A 24,710-nucleotide genomic window follows, 5' to 3' on the forward strand; every position below is an offset into this window, starting at 1 on the left:
TGCAATGTCATTTAGCAACCGTCGCAGACACAAAATTTTGTTTTGTTGCTGAAACGAAAATCAAATTAAAAATCATGTGAAAATTCCGAACAATTTCGACATAGTGAGCCATAAAATTGATTTTCGAGGACGACCACAGTAAATTAATGAAGATAATTTTCGCATCTGAAAGCACAAAGGTGATACATTTTGTGAAGCATAAACTTTACAGTGGGACAACTCTTATATTTCCCCCTTCCGGTGCAGAACTTGTAAGTGGCCAGTCTGGCGTCGTCTCGTCTCGTCTCGTCTCGTCACGTCTCGTCTCGACTCCTGACTGAATGTCGCCTTATACTTGTATGCTTTGGTTGGGCAGACGAGCCTTTTGAAGGAGTGATGGTGGGTGCCTTGAAGTGGCGTTTGTGGGTCTGCCACCCGATACTTAGTGGCAGGTCAACGCAATAGCATTTCAAGAAAATCCTTTTAATTTAATTTTGATTGAGTCATCCGCTGTGACGCCAAGATGCATTCCCACAATATCTTTTATACTAAAACGAGGACGGAAGCTAACTTCGGCAAGCCGAAGTTTTAATACCCTTGCAGACTTTGACGAAATTGCTAAAATTGAAAAGGTAGCGAAAATAGTAAGGTATATGTAAATAAATTAGATTTGCATAGATTTTATACTGCAAAAATGTCATATAATAATATAGATATAGACGTCCTATCGTCAAGAGCTTTTTTTAAAAATGTATGTCAATAGCTTATACACTGCGCGAAATATACTGAAAATCATTAAATTTTACCCGATTTCACACTATTGTTCTTATGGGAGCTATAGGATATAGATGTCCGATCGTCACGCGCTTTTACCCTGATCAAGGTATGCATAAAAAAATACGATTTGGAAAGATTCATGTCAATAGCTTCTACACTGCGCGAAATGCACACTGCGGTATGCATAAAAAAATACGATTTGGAAAGATTCATGTCAATAGCTTCTACACTGCGCGAAATATCTTCAATTCTTGCAAGGTATATCCGATTGTTCCTATGGGAGCTATAGGATATAGACGTCCTATCAGGGAGCTTTTCAAACTTCTGCGTACACATGTTTTAGGACGACTGTGAAAGTTTCAGAGTGCTAGCTTTTAAACTTAGCTGGCAAACGGTACATACGGACAGACGGACGGACGGACAGATGGACAGACGGACATGGCTATATCGACTCCCCTATTGATCCTGATTAAGAAAATATATACTTTATGGGGTCGGAAACGACTCCTTCACTGCGTTACAAACTTCTGACCAAAACTATAATACCATCTGCAAGGGTATAAAAAAGGAAGTTATCTACATCATCTACCAATGACCCCGAAACACAGCGGGCCAGGCAAAATACATACATATTACAAATTTCTGATTTGTTAAACACGGTACTTGAAAAGTAAGAATAATATATTGTACTCGTGCAAAAGTATTTAAGAAATCGAAGGAAACGTTCGTCACCCGGAACTCTGGCGCGCACATGTTTAACGGTAGAGCACTGTTTTTGTGAGCGATGAGTTTGAACTAAAAATAAATTTTTAGACATCGCAGTATAAAACCATATTTAACAAGAAAGGAAAGCTGCGGAGCCGAAGTTGATATACCCTTGCAGAATATTCTGTAAAATATATTCTCCAAAATCGGATCGGTTGTCCAAATATAAAACCCATAAAAAACCTCAACTTCCTAACTTTGAAAACACCAATGTTATGGCATTTCCAATCGTTCAGTTATATGCCAGCTATACGATATAGTCGGCCGATCCTTATGAAATTTGGTAGGTCGGATTGATTGGACAAATATAAAACCCGTAAAAAATGAAAGTTACCACTTTCTCGCCAAATGGTTTATTTTTATACCCTTGCAGAGGGTATTAAAATTTTGGGCAAAAGTGTGCAACGCAATGAAGGAGACATCTCCGACCGTATAAAGTATATATATTCTTGATCATTATCGCGTCCTGAGTTGATATATGCATGTCCGTCTGTCTGTTTCTACGCAAACTAGTCTCTCAGTTATAAAGATATCGAATTGAAACTTTGCACACACCCTTCTTTCCTTTGCACGCAGTATATAAGTCGGAACGGCCATATTACTGATTGATCGGAAATGCCATAACTTTGGTGTTTGTAAAGTTAGGAAGTTGGGATTTTCTATGGGTTATAATTTTGGAGAATATAATTTACAGAATATTCTGCAAGGGTATATTAACTTCGGCTCCGCCCGAAGATAGCTTTCCTTTTTTGTTTTTATTATACCGCTGTAAAGGGTATTACAATTTTAGTCAGAAGTTTGCAACGGTCTGTATGCTTGCCTGTCTTTCTCTTTTTTCAAGTTGCAGGTATTTTATGTATGTATATTCAATGTAGACAATATATAGCCTCTTCATTGTTGTATTTGCATGCGATTTTCAGTTATTTAAAAACACAAGAAACTGGTCCAATAATTATATTGACTAGTTGTTGGTTATATTTGTTTGGGTATATAAACTAGCAAATACAGCCAAACTTGATCTAAGCCAGAGAAACGAAAATAGGTTTTAAGAGGTTTGGATAAGTACATTTAGAAACCAAAGTCAAAGTTGGAGTTACATTTTACATGTTTCACTGCCTAAAAATATCCGTTCTTAAAACAAATTAAGAATCGACTAAAAAAATATTTTTCTTTTCACAGGGACAAAAATGAAAATACACAGCCCCAATGAAAAAGATTTGCAATGGATTGGAAGTTGTATACCAGAAATATAACACTGCCATCACTCGTACTACATTTCTAAGGTACACTGCCAGTTTTATCCTTTTGCCAAATAACAAACATGAGGTTTGCCTTCGACCCCCATCAATCGCAGTCGGAGCCGTCTTTTAAAGCCAACAAATGTTTCTTTAATTGCCAATGCATCTGTTGTCGCCAGGGATGCTGTGTGGTGGTTGTTAAGTGCTGCTGCTGCTCTAGCTTCAACTGCTGCGGCAGCAATGGCTCCCGAAAAGCATTTCTCCAGCCGGCACTGGCGCGCAAGAAAGTTCCTGACCCCGACATTTCAAGCGTGTCCAAGCTAATGGGCGCCATTTTGGTGCTTGCACGCTGGGCCACTGCGTTGGCAACTCTGCTGACAAGCTGCATTCTACTTGATATTTTTCCGGTGCTTGGCCAGTCCAATGTTTCTGACGGAAGCGGTGCGAGTGGCAGAGCAGTGCACGTATCCGTTCCTACGGCGCCGAACGAAACTCCCAACAGCAACACGGATGCGAAGCTGAAGTTCTTTTACGGGTTCACTTCGTACGAAGTCAATAATGACCAGCAGGTGCAATCGAACAGCCTCTGCAGAATGCTCTGCAATAGTCAAAATCGCAAACGACAACGAAGGAAGCGTCGTCGACGCAGGCGCAGGCGGCGCAGGCACAGGAATGCGGTCAGCGACAAACGACTGCAAGTACCACGCAGGTCACAAAAACATATTCGAAGTGATCAACAAGTGCAGAAAAATAAAATCGTCTTTCAGCAAAGTCTAAGCCTTAGCGATGGCACATGCCAGTCTTTGGAGACAAAATTCAGAGCAAAGTATGACGCGATACCAGGAGGTAATCTTACGGGTCAGACAGAAAGAAGTGTTCTGGTGTCGCCGTTAAGGGAAATAATATCGCCTTGGTCATCGACACAAAATTCGATGCGTAACTGCTCAAAGAATAAGCGCAATAGGGCCAATCTCATCTGGCTTCTTATTGGGCTTGTCTGGTTTGAAGTAAAACTAATAAACTGCAATGGAATCAGCAGCAGCAATTACTATGCTTCCAATTTGGAGACTCACAAGGGCTGTACCCTGTGCCACGAAGAAGGCAAACTCAACATTTACAACGATAAAGGTGAGTTATCCACTATTCTGTGATTTAACTTAATATCATTATAAAACTTAAGATCTTAAATCAAATATCACCCTAGGTGTGCGCTTATTTATATGACCTACATTCTTAGGCTTTGACCTAATCTCTGTGAGTTAGCTATCTAACAGAGTACCCAGACCCATATATGGCATACAGCAAACTGTTGTGTCATCTCGTGCATGATGTGCTTCTTTTTGTGAGCTTGTTGTGATTTGGTCTAGACTTCTGCATTAATGCATCCAAAACGACAAATGAATCACTTAGTCTAGAAGTGGGCTCACTTTTTTTTCTGCACAGTATATTTGGGTGTGAGTGAGTAGGGTAGTATTGTCTGTTTTGGTTGACAGTGTTCTCACTCATTCCATAGTTGTACAGCTGTTGATGAGTACAGCTAAATTGGTGTGCAGTAGTCAACGCACTGTACAGTGTTTTGGTGTGCAGTACATACACACATATATAGATCTCGTGTGTATGTATGTCATAGAAAGAATACGATTAAAAATTTGATTTGTATTTTCGTTTCAAATGTATTTATTATAAAATAAAGAATTTAGAAATTATTAATATTTTAATTAAAACTAATTATAACAATTATTTTATGTTATTAAAGAATCTATATTTAAGTTATTAATATTGGAATGAAGGAACATTATTTTATTTACCATGTCTTCAGTGGTGTCAATTTTTGACTGCACTCATCTGCACAGTTGTACACAGTCAACACACAAGCTGTACAGCGTGTTTAAAAAAGGACAAATGCTGTACTCACTCACGAAGACTACAACCATATACTGTACTCACTCGAAGTGAGTACACTGAAAATGTTGTGCTATCTTCTTCTGGCCTATAGAGTATACTGTACAGTAAAGAATGAGTGCAGTATTTTTAAGAACACTACACTACTGTACAGATCTGTTATGCTACAAATGAGTGCATTCATGCAGAAGTCTAATTTGGTCCCCTGACTGTGCGGCTTAGTTGCGCAGACAAGATATACCCTTTCTTATCGCAGTCGATGTGCTCGATGTGAATCGGGATGTCCATGTATTTCTGCTTTATAAGAGGTACTATTACTCTACAATACGGAAGAACAACTGCTATCTTAGGACTTTCCCTTGACGTGTCATGGTTAAGTCTAAGTTAATGTTCAAGTATTACTCCTAAGTTTGTTGCAGAATCTTAAAAACTAGACAATTCTTTTTTAACTAGACAATTTTAAAAAAAATCTTAATGATAAACCGTGTTGGCGACCATGTATACCTTTATGTGCATGCCTTTACCTATATGAACGTACTTAATTCAAAATCGTGGGATATTTTTTCATTACCTAGGTAAATTTATATGTTTTTACCTTTCACCTTACCTAATTATTGATTCTGTTATACTTAGAAACAAGCAGAGATAGTATTTTATGATTTAAAATATTTGAATTTAATTTTGTTTTTGATTTTGCCAATATCATTAATTTACATTTGTAATAATTTCGAATATGTATATATAGCAGATACTTGGATACCTAAATACTTGGCTTAAGAAACTAGTACCATATCAAAAATGTTGTTGAAAATAGAAAAAAAGATCGGGGCTAAAACAAATACATGTGTCTAACCTTACCAGAAGTGCAAGCAACTTGTTTGAATCGAACCCAATTCTTTACTTTTCGTCAAAAGGATCATAATATGATCCTGCGGCCTGTCATAAATACACTTTTTAATTTCGGACATTGATGCACAATGATGGCACAAGCAAGTGAAAATTGAGAGTCTATTTAGAGATTCACTACATAATACTCTTTAAGGTTCATGCTTATAATAGTTTGATCAACAATTATTCAAGAATTAACTTAAATTATTTGTTCCTTGAGATGAACTAAAGCTTAACTCAGAAAACAGTTACGGTTCCCAAGTGCGGATAACTTTGTAAAGCGTTGTAAAAGTTATTCGATCGATTATAGATTTCAAATCCAAAAAATATATTTTTTTGGCGCATTTAAAAATATAATATGATTTCGAGTCCTATTGAATGCTACGTTAATGGAAGAGCACTTTTTTCTTCGCCAGATGGGGCCGTGTTTTCTGCAATTCGGCGGCGAATCGGCCCAATAATTCAACGTAGTACAGCCCTGTGACAGTTTTGCCCTTCTCCAGGTAGTCGATGTAGATCACACCTTGTGAATCCCAAAAAACCTTTTGATCACCTTTCCGGCCGATGGGACAGTCTTCACTGTTTCGACTGTTCCTTGGTCTCTGGTGTGTACCAGTGGATCCATGTTTTGTCCACGGTCACGAAACGACGCAGAAACTCCTTCGGATTGCGCTTAAACAGCATCAAACACTGCTCTGAAGTGTTCTCACGGTTGCGTTTGTTCTCATGCCCAAAATATCATACAGGATGTGACCCATTGACATTCCTACTGTCTCAGCTATCTCGCGTATCTTCAATCGGCGGTCTGCCAATACGAGACCACGTTCAAACTCGTTGAACCAATTTTTGACGGTCGCCATCGAAGGAGAAGAGTCACCGTATACAGCATCCAAGCGCTCTTTGATTTCGCTGCGCGGTTTCCCTTCCAAAAACAAGAATCGAATCACAGACCGATATTGCTCTTTCTCCATTTTTCTAGAATCCGCGGACACGTCCGATTCCACACGCAGTCAAAACAAAACTACGAGTCCGATTCGGCTGAAATTTCGACAACCGTCTACGAGAATGTACTACACGATAGTAAATTTCTCTTCCGATAGTGACGCCATCGGGCGGTGAGGCTAAGTACTTATCGGACTGCCCTCGTACTACCTGCAATAGAAAGACAACTTTTGGGAAAGTTTCAAGCAGATAGCTTTAAAACTGAGGTACTAGTTTGCGTAGAAACGGACAGACGGACAGACGGACATGGCTGGATCGATTCTCCTGGTGATACTGATTAAGAATCGGAAATGTTTCTTTCACAGCGTTGCAAACTTTTGACTTCTTGACCCTCTGCAAGGGTATTACGCACTTCGGCGAAAGGTTAAGCTAAAAGACTTTTGTACTTTTGTGCATCTAGGACACCAAAGCATCCGTTCATTTAAGGGAAACTAGTCAATTCATTTTATTGAAAAGTTCTTTAATCTGGTGCTGAATTCCTCTTTGGCAACGACATTGTTCAATTGGAGGTTCTAAAACGGATTCGTCTACAAATGCGTGCAAATGCGATCTAAGCTTCTTGATCAAATAAAGGCTCTTTATGTCTAGCCAATCAAACCGTTTTACGTAACTGGCATAGTTCTTAGGGAACTTTTTACGTAACTTTTGAATTTAGGAACCTGCCTTACTAAAACAGTTGTATATGATGTATACCGACAGGGTCTGGGTCTTTTATTCAGCATCGCTCTTGGTTCTCGGTGTAAAGTCTTAACCTGGGTCCGCTCTGCGTCGAGTTATGGTATTATCAAGTTAAGGATAATTCCTACGAACTAGAGCAAAAATATAGAGTTAGTTAGAGTTTCAGCGGATTTCAGGATGTGTATATGTCTCGTGGCAATAATTTTTATTAATAATTTGAACTCCCTTAAATTAAAAAAAAAGAAACGAAGCAAACTTCGGCAAGCCGAAGTTTATATATCCTTGACTACATTTCGATTTCTATTCCTATGTTACTAAAAACAATGAAGCTATATCGATTTTTCCATGGCAGCTTTCTGATGTTGATGTCCAATTTTAATTTAAATAATTTAATATTTAAATATTACCAAATCGCAAAGAACAACAAAAACAAGAGAGAACGCTATAGTCGAGTGCCTCGACTATTAGATACCCGTTACTCAGCTAAACAAATATGTGTATAAATATGCCTTCTTGTGTTTTTTTTTGTTTTTTTTTTTTAACATAATGTGAATTGTAGTGACCACAGGAAAAAAAGACAAAAAGTTTAAATTATCAATTTGAATTTGGCGATCTCTTAGTGCCGCCAGCTTTACAGCACGAGCACTGCGCTGCTTTAGCGCAGGCAGCTTTTGTCCTGCACCAGCAGCTGTGTTTATGTTTATGTTTTTGAGTGCAATAAATTGACTAGAAATATTAAACATACATACTTATATTGGCTAAACACATACATTCTTAAATAGTATTATGTATATTATAGTCTAAATGTTTACACAACACGAGTAACGGGTATAGCGAATAGCTTTCTTTGAAAGGAGTTATCTTAGCCGGGCAATTGCTACTGTGTACAATGTAAATACATACATATGTATGTAAAGGGTTAAGGCAGAAGAGCACAGCTAGTATACAACTCCCTCGTTGTGAATGGTATTCAGCGATCTAGAGAACAGCTGAATGAGAAACCGGAGAAGGAATTACGACGGAGATTCATTCGCAGAAGGAAGTCGTAAGAAGCGGTCGCATTTAAAAGTCGTCAAAGTTGCCTAAAGTTGCCTTCAGTTGCTCAAGTTAAAATTAGAAGCTAAGAACGTTGCTGTAAACATTGATCATTTATTTAATATCTCAGCGTACTGTTAATTTAAATATACCACTTATAATACCAACTTTACATTTGGGGGCTCGCACCGGGTCTGAGATAACCAAATAAGTGAAAGAAATTAAAAGAGTTACGCAGAATAAGAAAAAACACTAAGTAGCCAAGTTGTGAAATTCAAAGACAAGTCTCACCATTCAATCATAAATGACGCGTCGAACGCCAGCAAAAAAGAAGCAAGAAAATCAAGATCTAAAAGAGGTGGAAGAGGATCAGAACGAGACAATGGGTGAGGAAAACAGTCGAATGGATGTTGCTGAGATGAAAAAGCAAATGGATGGTATACTTCAGTTGCTCTCTTTAAAAATTCAAATTGACGAGAACACAAGTACTTACGTTAAACCGCAACATGATAATTTCGAAAAAGTTGTTAACGATTTTGACGGTCAAGCAGTTCAGCAGTGGTTCGACATTTTTGAACAAAATGCAGACGCATACGAGCTCACATTTAAACAGATGTATGTGCAAGCAAGAGGAAAGATGGCTGGCACTGCTAAATTGTTTTTACAGTCTGTGTGTGTGAGTGACTACAACGAGCTGAAACGCGTTCTTATTGATGAGTTCGCTAGCAGCGCCAACAGCGCGGACGTGCATCGCCAGCTACAAAACAGGAAGAAACAAAAGAGCGAAACATTTCACGAATACATATTACAACTACGGCAGATTGCAGCAGCAGGTAATGTAGAGGAATCAGCGATTCTGCGGTACGTTGTAAACGGACTAGTTGATATGAAGAACGAGTACAAGGCTATTCTTTATTCGTGCAAAACTTTTAAATCACTCAGAGAGCAGTATGGCATCATAGAGCAGCTGGACGACAAGCCTCGTAGTTCCTGGAATAAGAGCGGTGCATCAACGAAAGAAGACCAGCGAAAGAAAGAATTTTGTTTCAAGTGTGGTTCAGCAGAGCATAAAATCAAAGATTGCCAGTCTCCGACAAAATGCTTTAAGTGCAATGAAAATGGTCATATGTCCCGAGATTGCCCTTTAGTTACAGAAAGTGTTCGCAAGGTCGTTGATCAAAGCCGCAGCAAGGTGATCTCTATAAATGGTGTGGACATTGAATGCCTAATCGATACAGGATCGGACGTATCACTGGTGACAAAGAATGTTGCTGAAAAGATAGAAGACATAGAAATTTATAAAAGTGTATCATTGCTAAGCGGTCTGGGACAGAAAAAAACAAGACCGATTGGATTCTTTACAGCCGATGTTCTTACTGACCAGTTGTTCACACAACAAAAGTTTTTGGTCGTGCCTGATAACGTGATCGACTGTGGTGCTTTGCTAGGACATGATTTTACCAGGAAGTTTTCATTTTGCTGCGACGACTATGGCTTTAAGTTAACGGGCCTAAGAGCTGAACCGAAAGAACCAAGTAGCCTTGGCTCAGATGTGTATAACATTGTAGAAGCATCTAACTTGTTTACTGTTGCTCCCCCGTACGTAGAATCAGTGACCAAACTCATCGAAGAAGTCCAGCAGATACCACCAGTAACTTTGAAGCAATGCCCAGTCGAACTGAGGATCACTCCGGATGGCGTAATAAAACCATTTCATCAGTCTCCATCTCGTCTGTCCGTAAACGAAGCAGAGGCAGTAAAGAAGCAAGTTGATGAATGGTTGGCCCAAGGAATAATACGTAAGTCAGCATCAAACGTAGCCAGCAGAGTCGTCGTAGTCAAAAAGAAAGACGGTACGCTTCGAATTTGTATTGACTATAGAAAACTAAATAGTATGGTATTGGCTGATCGTTTTCCAGTGCCCTTGATGGAAGAGGTACTGGAAAAATTACAAGAGGCTTCCATTTTTTCTACGCTCGATCTGGAGAACGGTTTTTTTCACGTTGCAGTGGAAGAGGCAAGCAAACCATTAACTGCCTTTGTAACAAAAGAAGGATTGTTCGAGTTTAATAGAACTCCTTTTGGTTTCAAAAATTCTCCGGCTGCATTTATCAGATATCTGAATCAAATATTCCAAGACTTGATCAATGACGACGTAATGCAATTATATATGGATGATATAATTATATATGCACCCACTGCTGACGAGTGTATGAGCAAAACAAGACGTGTATTGGAGACAGCAGTTCAGTTTGGGCTAAAAATTAAATGGAAAAAATGTAGCTTTATGCAATCCCGCATACACTTTTTGGGACATACCGTGGAAAATGGACGTATATGGCCATGCGAAGAAAAAACATCAGCAGTAAACAGATTTAAAACTCCAAGAAACATTAGAGCGGTACAGTCATTCCTTGGACTAACAGTTTTTTTTAGAAAATTTATTCCAGGTTATGCAAATATTGCTCGACCGTTGACCAATCTTCTAAGAAAGGACGTCGAATTCAAAATAGGAAGTCCAGAGCTGCAGTCACTTCAGGAGCTTAAGAAGATTCTAACCAACGAACCGGTGCTAAACATATACTGCAGAACAGCACATACTGAGCTACACACGGATGCCTGTAAGGATGGATTTGGGGCAGTCTTACTTCAGATGTTTGAAGGACAACTGCACCCTGTGTATTTCTGGAGTAAGAAGACGACAGCTTCAGAGGCCGAGCGACACAGCTATATCCTCGAGGCAAAGGCGATTTATTTAGCGCTCAGGAAGTTTCGACATTACCTCATGGGCATCCACTTCAAACTCGTCACGGATTGCTCAGCGTTTAAAGACACTACAAGAAAAGACGATATTCCTCGCGAAGTTGCAGCATACGTGATGTATCTTCAGGATTTTAGCTGCGATGTTGTTCACAAGCCAGGAGAAAAGATGAAGTACGTGGATCACTTGAGCCGGCATCCACAGTTAGTCAGGATCGTCACAGCAGAAGTAGCAGCCCGTATTAAGAGCATACAACAGAACGATGAGTACATCAAGGCGATTCTCGTAATCCTCCAGGAACGTCCATACCAAAACTTCAAGATCAAAGGAGATATCCTCTACCGTACAGTCGATGGAAATGACCTTATAGTTGTCCCGAAATCCATGGAGAAAGAAATAATTCGAGAGTCACACGAAGTCGGCCATTTTGCAGTACAGAAGACCGTTCATTCCGTAAAGCAACAGTTTTGGATCCCTCATTTGGAGCGGAAGGTAACGAATTTTATTGCCAACTGTATTAAATGCATTATTTACAGTAAGAAGTTGGGAAAGCAAGAAGGTCTCCTCCACTGCATAGCCAAAGGAGATGTTCCACTGCATACGCTACATGTGGATCACTTGGGGCCGATGGACACTACTTCGAAGCAGTACAAATATATTCTGGCAATTGTAGATGGCTTCGCAAAATTTGTTTGGCTTTACCCCACGAAAACGACCGGATGCGAAGAAGTCATCAGGAGATTTACCGAATGGTCGAATGTTTTTGGGTTTCCGAAACGAGTTGTCAGCGATCGAGGAGCAGCCTTTACATCTGGTGTGTTTGAAGAGTGGCTGAATAGCAACAAAGTGGATCACGTATGCTCAACTACTGGAGTTGCTCGTGGAAACGGCCAAGTCGAGCGGATTAACCGATCGATTATCGCTGTCATCGCCAAAATGTCTACTGAAGAACCAAGCAAGTGGTTCAAGTATGTGCCTCAGGTGCAAAAGGCCATAAACTCACAAGTGCATTGCTCAACAAAGCTTTCACCCTTTGAGCTTTTATTTGGCACAAAGATGTACAGCCAGGCAGAGGAGCGTTTGCATGAGATTTTAAACGAGGAGTTTGTTTCCCAATACAACCTTGAGCGAGACTTAATGCGACAAGAAGCAAAGAAAAACATTGAAGCTGCTCAACAAGTATACAAGCGAAACTACGACAGGGGGCGGAAGCAAGCTCACATCTATAGGTTGGGTGATCTCGTCGCAATCAAGAGGACTCAATTCGTTGCAGGAAGAAAGCTAGCAAGTCCATACTTAGGACCATACGAAGTCGTTCAAGTTAAGCAAAACGGGCGGTACAACGTCCGCAAGGCAGCTCAAATAGAAGGACCCAATTCCACAAGCACCAGCTGCGACAACATGAAACTATGGCGGTTCATATATGATAACGACGACGAATTTGTTTCATCTGGGTCAGATGAAGATGAGCAGGAGGGCCGAGTGTAAAGGGTTAAGGCAGAAGAGCACAGCTAGTATACAACTCCCTCGTTGTGAATGGTATTCAGCGATCTAGAGAACAGCTGAATGAGAAACCGGAGAAGGAATTACGACGGAGATTCATTCGCAGAAGGAAGTCGTAAGAAGCGGTCGCATTTAAAAGTCGTCAAAGTTGCCTAAAGTTGCCTTCAGTTGCTCAAGTTAAAATTAGAAGCTAAGAACGTTGCTGTAAACATTGATCATTTATTTAATATCTCAGCGTACTGTTAATTTAAATGTACCACTTATAATACCAACTTTACATGTATATGCTTACATACATACACACATACACCATTGTTTGACTCAGATTTCCAATTTGGCTAACTAGATTTGATTGGCATAGTTCTTGGGATATAGTTCGGTATTGACAAATGAAAACCATCGCAATTTCCTTTAATAGAAATTATCGAGAATTAACGTTGACTCTGTTGAGCACCCTGGCCAGCTGTTCCAAAGTCATCCGTTAGATGGCGCCATGAAAGGCTGAAATGTAGGCGCTAGCCAGGCTTAAGCGTTTAATGGGTTTTTGGGCGTTAGAGTGGGCGTGGCAAACTTTTATTATTCCAATCGATATTTATTGACGAAACAAATACATATCAATTAAAATTTTCATAATATGATCAAAACTGTGGCCACAGCTTGTGGCTTGTGGGCGTCAGAGGGGGCGTGGCACCATTTTGAAACAAACTTGCGCTGCGTAGGAACTCCTAAAATCTACATGCAAAATGCCAATCTTCTAGCTTTTATAGTTTCCGAGATCTCAGCGTTCATACGGACAGACAGACGGACAGACGGAGAGACGGACAGACGGACATGGCTAGATCGACTCGGCTAGTGATCCTGAACAAGAATATATATACTTTATAGGGTCGGAAACGCTTCCTTCTACCTGTTACATACTTTTGCACGAATACAATATACCCTTTTACTCTACGAGTAACGGGTATAAAAATGTAAGACAACGAAGTTATAATTTTTATACCCTTGCAGAGGGTATTATAATTTTGGTCAAAAGTGTGCAACGCAGTGAAGGAGACATCTCCGACCCTATAAAGTATATATATTCTTGATCAGGATCACCTCCTGAGTTGATATAGCCATGTCCGTCTGTCCGTCTGTCCGTCTGTCCGTCTGTCTGTTTCTACGCAAACTAGTCTCTCAGTTTTAAAGCTATCGAGTTGAAACTTTGCACACACCCTTCTTTCCTTTGCACGCAGTATATATGTCGGAACGGGATCGGCCGACTATATCCTATAGCTGCCATATAACTGATTGATCGGAAATGCCATAACTTTGGTGTTTGTAAAGTTAGGAAGTTGGAATTTTCTATGGGTTTTAAATTTGGCCAATCAATCCGACCTACCAAATTTCATAAGGATGGGCCGACTATATCCTATAGCTGCCATATAACTGATTGATCGGAAATGCCATAACTTTGATGTTTGTAAAGTTAGGAAGCTGGGATTTTCTATGGGTTTTATAGTTGGCCAATCAATCCGACCTACCAAATTTCATAAGGATCGGAGGACTATATCCTATAGCCGCCATATAACTGATTAATCGGATATGCCGTAACTTTGGTGTTTGTTAAGTTAGGAAGTTGGGATTTTCTATGGGTTTTATTGTTGGCCAATCAAACCCACCTACCAAATTTCATAAGGATCGGCCGACTATATCCTATAGCTGCCATATAACTGAACGATTGGAAATGCCATAACTTTGGTGTTTTTAAAGTTAGGAAGTTTGGATTTTTTATGAGTATTAAGAATGCATCATGTGAATCATTTTGGAGAATATAATTTACAGAGTATTCTGCAAGGGTATATCAACTTCGGCTCCGCCCGAAGTTAGCTTTCCTTTCTTGTTTTGAATTGTTTTTTCCGATTGTTCCTATGGGAGCTATATGATATAGTCGCCCGACTTATATACTACCTGCAATAGAAAGACAACTTTTGGGAAAGTTTCCAGCAGATAGCTTTAAAACTGAGGTACTAGTTTGCGTAGACGGACGGACGTACATGGCTAGATCGACCCTCCTGGTGATGCTGATCAACAATATATATACTTTATAGGGTCGGAAATGTCTCTTTCACTGCGTTGCAAACTTTTGACTGAAATTATAATACCCTCTGTACCCTCCCTAAAAAGTGATGAATTACTGATTAAAATGTGATGAATTTTTCACTGAATAACTCCAGGGCATGCCAATGTTAAATTCATCACTATTTTGTTTGAAATTTCATCAGTTAATCATCAGCAGTGATGAATTTTTGGTGATTGTTCATCGATTAAAAGGTGATGAACGGATCTGCAGAGAGGGGTACGCATGTGCATACAGAAAAAGGAAACAAAACGTTCTTAGGCAGAGAGGGATAGAAAAAAGAGAAGAGAGAGCTTTGCCTCTCTCTGAGATCTTTATTGTTCATCAAGTATGACTTTTGGTGTTCTTAACAGTCGTCTTAACTTTTCTGTCCCAATCTACTTCAAACTAAACAAGAAAGGAAGCTAACTTCGGCAAGCCGAAGTTTATATATCCTTGTAGTTATTACATAACGACTACATTTCGATTTATATTCCTATATTACTAAAAACAATGAAGCTATGTCGATTTTGCGCTGCATTTGGCCAACGTTTCTATGGCAGCTAGAGGGTATTATAATTTCAATCAAAAGTGTGCAACGCAGTAAAGGAGACATCTCCGACCCTATAAAGTATATATATTCTTGATCAGCATTACCAGAAGAGTCGATCCAGCCATGTCCGTCTGTCCGTCCGTTCGTTCCTAAGCAAACTAGTACCTCAGTTTTAAAGCTATCTGCTTGAAACTTTCCCAAAAGTTGTCTTTCTATTGCAGGTAGTATATAAGTCGGAACCAGCCGGATCGTGTATATCGACTATATCATAAGCTCCCATAGGAACAATCGGAAAAAATGTAAAAATTATAACTTTGTTGTTTTTAATTTGTTTGTGTTGTTCCTTAGGATTTGGTAATATTTAAATATTATGAAATTACGGCATTAATTAAACTAAAATCTGACATCTATATTAAAAAATTGTATTTTGCTGTTTTTTATTTATCAAAATATTCCTTAGAGATATAGTAATTATTTACTATGTTATATCAGAATTACAGTTTTAGTTTTGTCAAAATCGGACGACAATATCATACAGCTGCCATAGAAATGATGGCAAAATGCAGCGCATTTGATTTTAGTAATATAGGCATACAAATTTAAATGTAGTCGATTTTTACTAACTGCAAGGGTATATAAACCTTGGCTTGCCGAAGATTGCTTCCTTTCTTGTTGAAGGGTCGATTTGCTGATTGAGCAGTATTTTGTATCGCTTTATCGTTTACTGTAAACAAAATATTGAAGAAGACATATTCAACTCTATAAAGTATTTATATTCTTGATCAGGATCGCGTCCTGAGTTGATATAAGCATGTCCGTCTGTGCGTCTGTCTGTTTCTACGCGAACTAGTCTCTCAGTTTTAAAGATATCGAATTGAAACTTGCAGGCGCGCAAAGGACCGAAGGGTGTCGTTCCTTTGCACGCCTATCTATATCCTGGAGCTCCCATAGGAACAATGGGATATAACTTTCAAGAATGGAAGATATTTCGCACAGTCTAAAATCTATTGACATGCGTCTTTCCAAATCTTATTTTTTTATGCATACCTTGATCAGGGTAAAAGCGCGTGCCGATCGGACGTCTATATCCTATAGCTCACATAGAAACAATAAGGTGAAATCGCTTAAAATTTTATACTTTTCAGAATATTTCGAGCAGTATACGAGCTATTGACATAAATCTTTCCAAATCTTATTTTTTTATGCATACCTTGATCATGATATATGGGCGTACCGATCAGACGTCTACATCCTAAAGCTTCCATAGGAATAATATGGTTAAATCAGTCCAAATTTGATGTTTTTCAGGATATTTCGCGCAGTTTATAAGCTATTGTCATCAATTTTTCCAAGTCTTACTTATTTACGCATTTCTTGATCAGGGTAAAAGCGCTTGCTGATCAGACGCTTCCATAGGAATGATTGTTAAAGGCTGTGAAAATATCCCTTTTTATACCCTTGCAGAGGGTATTATAATTTTGGTCAAAAGTGTGCAACGCAGTAAAGGAGACATTTCCGACCTTATAAAGTATATATATTCTTGATCAGGATCGCGTCCTGAGTTAATATAAGCATGTCCGTCTGTCCGTCTGTCTGTTTCTACGCAAACTAGTCTCTCAGTTTTAAAGATATCGAATTGAAACTTTGCACACACCCTTCGTTCCTTTGCACGTAGTATATTAGTCGGAACGGCCGGGATCGGCCGACTGTCTGCAAGGGTATTAAAACTTCGGCTTGCCGAAGTTATCTTCCGTCCTCGTTTTTGTTATAACATACATTTAATATACCACCAACATCTACATTAAAAGTCCCCGAAGTTAAACCTTTTGCAGTTCTGTGGAAAAAGGCATCATAGTTAATGTGTCTGTTCTACAAAATTTTTATAATGGCTGCAAAATAACAGATTTTTGTATTCTTATGTAGCGCCTCTTTACACACAAATTATAAGCAATTACTAATTTTTTTTTTTTTCTTTGCTTTTCTATTTATTTATTGAATTTTCTCCTTTTAGATACTAACAATAATAGTATTATAGTAATCTAATTTTGGTTGCGAATATACCATGGGGCCCCAGTGATAGTTCTCAGGATTTTCGATTCTGCGTGCTGTATGATGTCAATGTCCAGATAGGCTTGGGAGTAGAGTTGTAGAGCAGGATGTAGTTTCTTGCATTCGATGTGTCTTCTCCAGGTTAATAGTCTGTCGAAGTGGACGTCAATTTTTGTGTTTGTTTTTAATTCGCCAATCAGATAGTCACATCTCAACTACGATGAGGAGATTGGCTAGTTATATTGTCGCTCAGCGCACAGAGTAGGCCTAAGTGCGGTTCCTTGCGAAACTCCAGCTTCAATAAGGTAGTCGTCAAATGGTGTTGTGTTGCACCTTAATGCGAAGACTCTGTTGTTGAGATACGACTCAAGTAGTTTATGAGCGTATGTAGGCAAGTGTGTTTTGATCTTATGCATGAGGCCGTCGAGCCAGACTCGATCGGAAGCTTGTTCAATTATCATTTTTGGTGTTATTAGGTCACCGCCCGGAGGCTTTTTTGATTTCAGATCCCCGATGACTTTTACGATCTCCTTTTGGTTGGTAAAGATTCGATTTGTGGTAGGAGAAATGGACCAGTGGCAGGGTTCGGCTGGAAAACGCTTCTGAGATGTGAAGCAAAAGTTTCGGCTCTATCTTCATCGCTGCGGGCTCAGCTACCTGATGGGTTTTCTATCGGAGTGAGCCCTCCACATGTTTTGTACTGGTTGGCGAAAGTTTTCCGATGTACCGCAGTTGTGCATTTTCAGCGTCTTTCGTCAGGGCTCGGTTTAGTGTGCGAGTTGCTTCCTTAAGACGTTGTATTGAAAATGGCAATCTGTTGGTTTTTTCCAGTACAAGCTGTTCCAATTGCAGATTAGTTTTGAAATGGTTAGTTTGCACGTCCTTCAATTGTGGTGTTGAAATAGTGGCTGCTGCCACGAGTACATCTTCAAGAGCATCAGTGGATCTTTCGATGTCCGCTTCGATGTTAAGCTGCGGGGTTAGTTCGATGTGGAAACTTTCATACTTTTTATATTTTAACCAGTTTGTTCTGTGCGATATCAGTCTCTGGAGATGATTTGTAGGTTCTGGGCTTTAAAGAAGAGTTATTCGCAAAGGCGAATGGTCTGAAAACGATTTGGCGCTTATTATATTGCGTGGAATGTTTTTTGTAACCTCAAAATCTATTAAGTCCGGGACTTTTCTGGGGTCTGCCGGCCAGTATGTGCGGCTACCTGGGGAAACATAGTCCATTTTGTTGCTCCGATTTATAATTGCATTATATAATTGCCTTCTTTTAAGAGTCACGAGTCGTGATCCCCAGTGGGTATGTTTGGCATTATAGTCTCCTGGTTCTGTGAAGTTTTAAAAATCCATGAATTGTGCTTCAGAAATTGTTAAGCGAGGCGGGCAGTTTACATAATGTCGATATGATTTTCTTTCAGGAACTGTGTTATTTCATGGTTATTCGTAAATTATTTGGGCTGCTTAGCTGCAAGCAAATGTAACACCATGTTCTGGTTTTGAACTAGTGTTTTCATGGTCGTTTTCATGAAGGACATAAATTCCATCATACAGGGTGCTCCACCTTTAAAGGCGGAATGTAAAAATTGAACATCCTTGAGAAAAACAACGGATTTCTATGAGTGACGTATTTTTTTATTCAGTTTGGTTCCGTCCAATTTTTCTGGACTAGCTTTTGAAAACAACATCAATTAAGTGGCCACTCTTCTTAGCAATTATAAAATGACACCTTTTTTCTGCGTTTGCCATTACCTTTCCGAGCATCTCGGGTGTTATAGAGTTAATTGAACATATTTAAAAAATTTTAATTGGAAAAATTAGACAGAAAATAAAAAAAAACAAGAAAGGAAGCAAACTTCGGCAAGCCGATGTTTATGTTTACTAAAAACAATGTCGTTATATCGATTTTGCGCTGCAGTTTGCCATCGTTTTTATGGCAGCTGTATGATATTGTTGTCCGACTTTGACCGTTATTCTGATATAGTACAAAATTACTATATTTCAGGAATAAGGAATATTTTGATAAATAGATAAGCAGCAAAATAAAAATAAAAATTTTTTTTTTTTTTTAGAAAGACAACTTTAGGGAAAGTTTGAAGCAGATAGCTTTAAGGCTTCATAGGGGCATGGGTAGATCGACTCTGATCAAGAATATATATACTTTATAGGGTCGGAAATGTCTTCTTCAATGCGTTGCAAACTGTTGACTGAAATTGTAACACCTTCTGAAAGGGTATAAAAACTCAGATAACTTAGCAAACTTCTTTAGTATAGTATCGCTTTTCATAATACTGAATCCAAAACATGAATACTCCCCATACAATACAGAAGAACAATAAATCTAATGAAACTTACATAACACTTTACAATTATCACATTTACACAGATAATCCACATACAGACTACAACATCTACAACAAATACCAAAACAACAATTATTTCTACAAAAAAACAAATAAACCCCATAACAACAATGCGCCGAGCGATCAAGTTCGTTTAGAGTCAATAAAACGGCAAATTTTGACGAAGCTTGGTCTTAGCCACAAGCCAAATGTATCCCATCCCCTACCTAAGCAATTTATTTGGGAAACAATATATCGTGCGGATGGTGGCCAGATGATTATCAACAATGCATTTGAGAGCAGTAGAAATGACTTAGATCAACAAAATTCCATTCCACGGACGTTAGCCCTACCAGAAATACATACGTTCAATGACCGTGGCGGACGTTCTTATCCGAGTATCGAGCGAGAAGCCAATCAACATCAATATCGATTACCGCTCGACTATACTTTGAACTCGAGTAGAGGCAATGTGTATAAAAAAGTATTGAGAAATCGTCCTGCAGGGCGAAAAGGGCATCAAATACAAAATGGCGAAGGAAAGAATGTATTTTTGAAAGGATGGCCAGAAAAACGGCAGTTAAAAATGATTTCTCGGATTGAGTCTGAGTCCGCGACGCAACTCAAAAGCCGCCCTAGCAGTTTTGGCAAGATGCAGAATGGACACAGCAGGAAAGATAATGTCATGCAGGGCAAACCAATGAATGCGAATGCGTTTAGAAAATCTACATATCTGTTAGATATAAATCAAAGTAGTGATAGTAGTGTCAATATCGGCATAAATGATGACATCCGGCGTAAGGCTCATGATTATTTTACCGATTACAGTGTTCAGACTCATGATAAAGGCCAGTACCTTGGAAGTATCTCTGGCATTGGATATCATCCAATGGTCCAAAATATTGAAGATCAAAAACAGAAGAGACATTTTGAACCGGTTGTTCATGACCAGGAAAATATTGATCATGAAGACTTCTTTGGAAATACTCAAGAAATAATTACATTTGCAGAAGAAGGTAAGTCGGTATCGGTGGGAAAGGGACAACGTAGCAACAATAAAACTCTTTTAACCCATAAAGAATGTGTAAGAGAAAGAATATTTCGATATCTAACATCATTTTTTAAGATATATGAGGTGTATGAAATAGAATTTTAAATACATTTTTCCCAAAATCAAAGCTTCCAAAAATTATCCGACCACAAAACTTTATGGTTCAAATTAAAGCTAAATGAAATATTATTAATGTATATGTTTTATTTTAATTAATTTGTTCACTCGGCTTTTCGCCACAAATAACGAATCCAAAATATGTTTTGTGGTTTTATTAATTGCAAATTTTTTTTATTTTTAAACTTTAAATGCGGTTTTTCTAAAACTTCGTTTTGCCTCAAATTAATACTAATTTGATTTGACTTTTTTATTTGCCTAACCCTGCTCTTAATCAGCGTCGACAAGAAATTAGTCGCTCCGTTTAAATCTATCTCTCTCAATTTAGTTTTGTCCAAGTTGTTATTACTAAACATTCTTGATTCGCATAAGGAAATATAGGGATACGTATTTACTCAAACTATATTAAGATATTGAAATAAGAAAACGTATGAAATATTCATATTTAGAAACTACTTTAAGATAAAATGATTTAAAGGTGAGTTAAAAGATACGATAAACTACGATTAATAAAGAAGTGAATATATAAAGCATAACTCAAATTTGTACAAAAAATCCAAATTCCAGTTTGCCCGGAAAAGAAATATCATTTTTCTACAGTTACGAAAATTACAAAAAACAAGACAGGAAACAAACTTCGACACGCCGAAGTTTATATACCCTTGCAGATATTACAAATTGAACACATTTTGCCACCGTTTCTATGGCAGCTATATGATGTTGTTGTCCGATTTTAATTTAATTAAAACCGTCATTCCATAATATTTAAATATAAATAATTAGCTTTTATCAGCAAAACACAGACAAATCAAACATATTCGTTGAGAATTTAGTTGGAACATATGATTAAAAAAAACGATTTCTATGCAAATTAGAAAACACACACTTGCAAAATAAACAAATTAAAGGTAAGAAATATTAACATGGAATACAATAATTGGAAACATTCTAATTTTTAGAAAATCTAAATTAGCGTAAATTTATATAATAAACAGCAATTTAAAACTGATTGGAATTCGTTTTTATAAACGATGCGTAGTAAAGAATAAGCAATCTTGTGTTATATTTTTCAAAGAAATAAACGGTTTTTAATAAAATTGTACCAAAATAAAACCGCACCTTCTTTTTAAGTTGATGGGCAACCCAATACATAAAAATTATTCCACTAGTGAGAGCCATTTTTATTGTTGACAGAAAACAGAAATGCTTCTAATTTCTGAGTTTAAGTTCTTAGTATATTTCCTAGTTTTGGCAATATTAATTATTCCTTTGTCATTTTTGGATTTTGGAATCCTAAACATAGTATTTTTTCATTTATTAATACGTAGTTTTATTATTCCTTATATTGTTTTCCTTCTCTTACTTTCTGTATTAATTTTTTATTTTTACATAGTCCCAAGAAAAAAATTTGGGATTCATTCAAAAAGAAAAATTCAGCTATGTTTATGAAAAATCGACTCAATGTTAAATATTCGATTTCGCGTAAAAATTGTCAATCTTTGCACAAATCGGTTGCAAAAATTCTTACGACTTTGTTAAATAGGTGCGATAGGAAAGACCGAAAAATTAAAACATACCCTAATTCAACATAGTCAGGTCTGATGAAGTGAAAGACCCTTTCAATTGATTAACTTGAATTCGATCTGCACAAATATGAACAAAATATTTTTTTTGTCCCCAACGTCAATGTGAGAGCTGACATTGACAGGGATTTGGACAACCAGATAAGTCTTGTTCGACGTTTCGACAAAGATAAAAACGATTCTATCTTCAGTTAAACTATTGAAGCTCAAGCAAAGGGTTGCTTTGATTGATTGAATCTTCTTTCTGTCTCATGAATAGAATAATTTTGTCGAGTACTTTACAGGGAGTATGGGTCTCGTGCTCACTTTGGCGTTTGAGTATACCAAATGTCCGAGAAATTTGGCAGTGCGACGGGAAACCGGCTCTAAGTCGGCTTAACTGTACTTAACTTTTAAAAGTATTTAATAAGCTTCCAGGTGTTATAACAATAAAATATTTGCTTACTGCCAAAAAAGTTTTTCCCAATCTTATGCCAATACTTATTAGGTAAAAATACAAATTATAAATCTCACCGATAAATTATTTTTTTTTCTATCCTGTTTTTCTATTTTTCAGATAACTCAGTTTTTGATTTTCAATTACTAACATTTAGGATATAATTAATTTTTTTAAAAAAACAATACCATGTTATTCTAGACAAGAATTTACAAACCAACGAAAATGATCTATGATTTTGAATAAGTTCGAAAATCTACATTTTTTAATTCAGACAAATTTATATTTACTTCTATATCAATTCAGATTTTTATAAATCACGGACATTTTTCTTCGATTGTATAATTTATGATTCCACATCAAGAGCTTAAATTTGGTCCATTATCTAATAATATTCAACCATCATAATATATCTTATTTCAAGGAACACAATATCGACAATACCGAATACTTGAATTTGCGCCACAAAATCGCCGTGTTCCTAACCAAAAACTATCCATACGCAGCGCTCAGATTCACATACGGATCGACAAGCCACACAGTTTCTGGATCGAAAGAGCAAAAAATTTGCAGGAAGAGCATTTGCTTAATATTAAACGAAAATGGAGGGCAAATAAACCTCATCACAGAATTAAAATCTGGGTATTTCAATTATCAACAGCGATTAATATTACGGAAAAGGTATTATTACGATTATTTTGCTCTAATTCTTAAGATTTTAACACATTTTTTTATTAGGGACTAGACAAGGCTATCCTATTTCGTGCTTCTTTTGAAGTTAACACCAAACATCTAGGATGGCAAAAATTTGATCTGACCGAAACAATCCGTGAGTGGTATGGCCATAACAATAATGAGAAACTGCGACTACTGATTGATTGCACTGGATGCGGTGGTCGCTACTCACTGCACCTATTCCAAACTTCAAAACTTAGAGATAACTCATCGGACTACTTAAGCCCTAATCCCAATCGACCATTTCTCGTACTTCATACGGAATCAGCACGGACAAGACGTGTACGAAGACGAGCTGTAGATTGTGGCGGTGCTTTGAGTGGACAATGCTGCAAAGAGTCATTCTATGTATCATTTAAGGCACTTGGTTGGGATGACTGGATTATTGCACCCAGAGGATACTTTGCCAACTATTGTAGAGGCGATTGCACAGGGTCGTTTCGGACACCCGACACTTTCCAAACATTTCATGCTCATTTTATAGAGGAGTATCGAAAAATGGGCCTCTTGAATGGCATGCGACCCTGTTGCGCCCCAATAAAATTCTCTAGTATGTCATTAATATACTATGGAGATGATGGAATCATTAAAAGAGACTTGCCAAAAATGGTTGTTGATGAGTGTGGATGCCCTTAGCGTAAGTTATACTCGTATCTTAATTCAATAAATTATTTTTAAATACATTCTTTTCCACAGCTTGCTCGATATCTGCCTTTACATTTCCTATTTTCCGTCCGGTAAATATATACATAGATATCCTCGGTTATCTGCAAAGTCAAAACGGAAGTGTTTTAATATAAGAAATATGTTCTATTACATTTTATTGAATCGATATGAAAATTATGTGTTATTAACATAGATTAGACTTATTGTATTAAACTTTAAGATAGGCTGATGACAATATTTGTATATTTACGAACAAACCCAAAATTGTGAAAGTGCCTAAATTAAATGAAATGTAAAACTTTAAGAATCATGAAACTAACACTAAAATATATTTGAATAAGGTAAAATCCGCTTTTAATAAATTTATAAACACTCAAAAATAACTTTAATATATATATGCACTAAGAACTAACATAAAATAGTAGGTTTTCACAACTTACAATATAATAAAATGTTTAGTTTGATTATTTTGAAACCTAATGTCGAAGAGCATACAAATTTATTTCAAATTACAGTTAAATAAAGCGTTGGTCTATCCATAAAATGTAA

General features: G+C 37.6%; 1 protein-coding gene across 6 annotated transcripts; it reads left to right on the plus strand.

Moving 5' to 3' along the window:
• On the plus strand, positions 1–24,710 carry LOC108053075 (inhibin beta chain). Of its 6 annotated transcripts, XM_017135647.2 has the most exons (7): positions 1–179; positions 247–378; positions 2,701–3,887; positions 19,618–20,589; positions 23,185–23,441; positions 23,499–24,132; positions 24,192–24,710. In XM_017135647.2, exons 3-6 carry the CDS (start codon positions 2,843–2,845, stop codon positions 24,129–24,131), a joined length of 2,907 nt encoding a protein of 968 aa, XP_016991136.1. In that variant the 5' UTR covers positions 1–179; positions 247–378; positions 2,701–2,842; the 3' UTR covers position 24,132; positions 24,192–24,710. The 6 variants fall into 6 exon arrangements, with proteins under 6 accessions (XP_016991136.1, XP_016991135.1, XP_016991140.1 ...); XM_017135646.2 differs by lacking the exon at positions 247–378; XM_017135648.2 differs by lacking the exon at positions 1–179 and having other exon boundaries at positions 201–378.

Source organism: Drosophila rhopaloa, unplaced genomic scaffold, assembly GCF_018152115.1.
Source record: "Drosophila rhopaloa isolate 14029-0021.01 unplaced genomic scaffold, ASM1815211v1 contig_203, whole genome shotgun sequence".
NCBI classification, from domain to species: Eukaryota; Metazoa; Arthropoda; class Insecta; order Diptera; family Drosophilidae; genus Drosophila; species Drosophila rhopaloa.

Bases quoted from the DNA above. Each gene is read 5' to 3' on its own strand.
- LOC108053075 (XM_017135647.2), top strand. From the start codon at position 2,843: ATGAGGTTTGCCTTCGACCCCCATCAATCGCAGTCGGAGCCGTCTTTT. The intron at 20,590-23,184 runs GTAAGTCGGTAT...TCTTATTTCAAG, and splicing joins AATTACATTTGCAGAAGAAG to GAACACAATATCGACAATAC. The intron at 23,442-23,498 runs GTATTATTACGA...TTTTTTTATTAG, and splicing joins CGATTAATATTACGGAAAAG to GGACTAGACAAGGCTATCCT.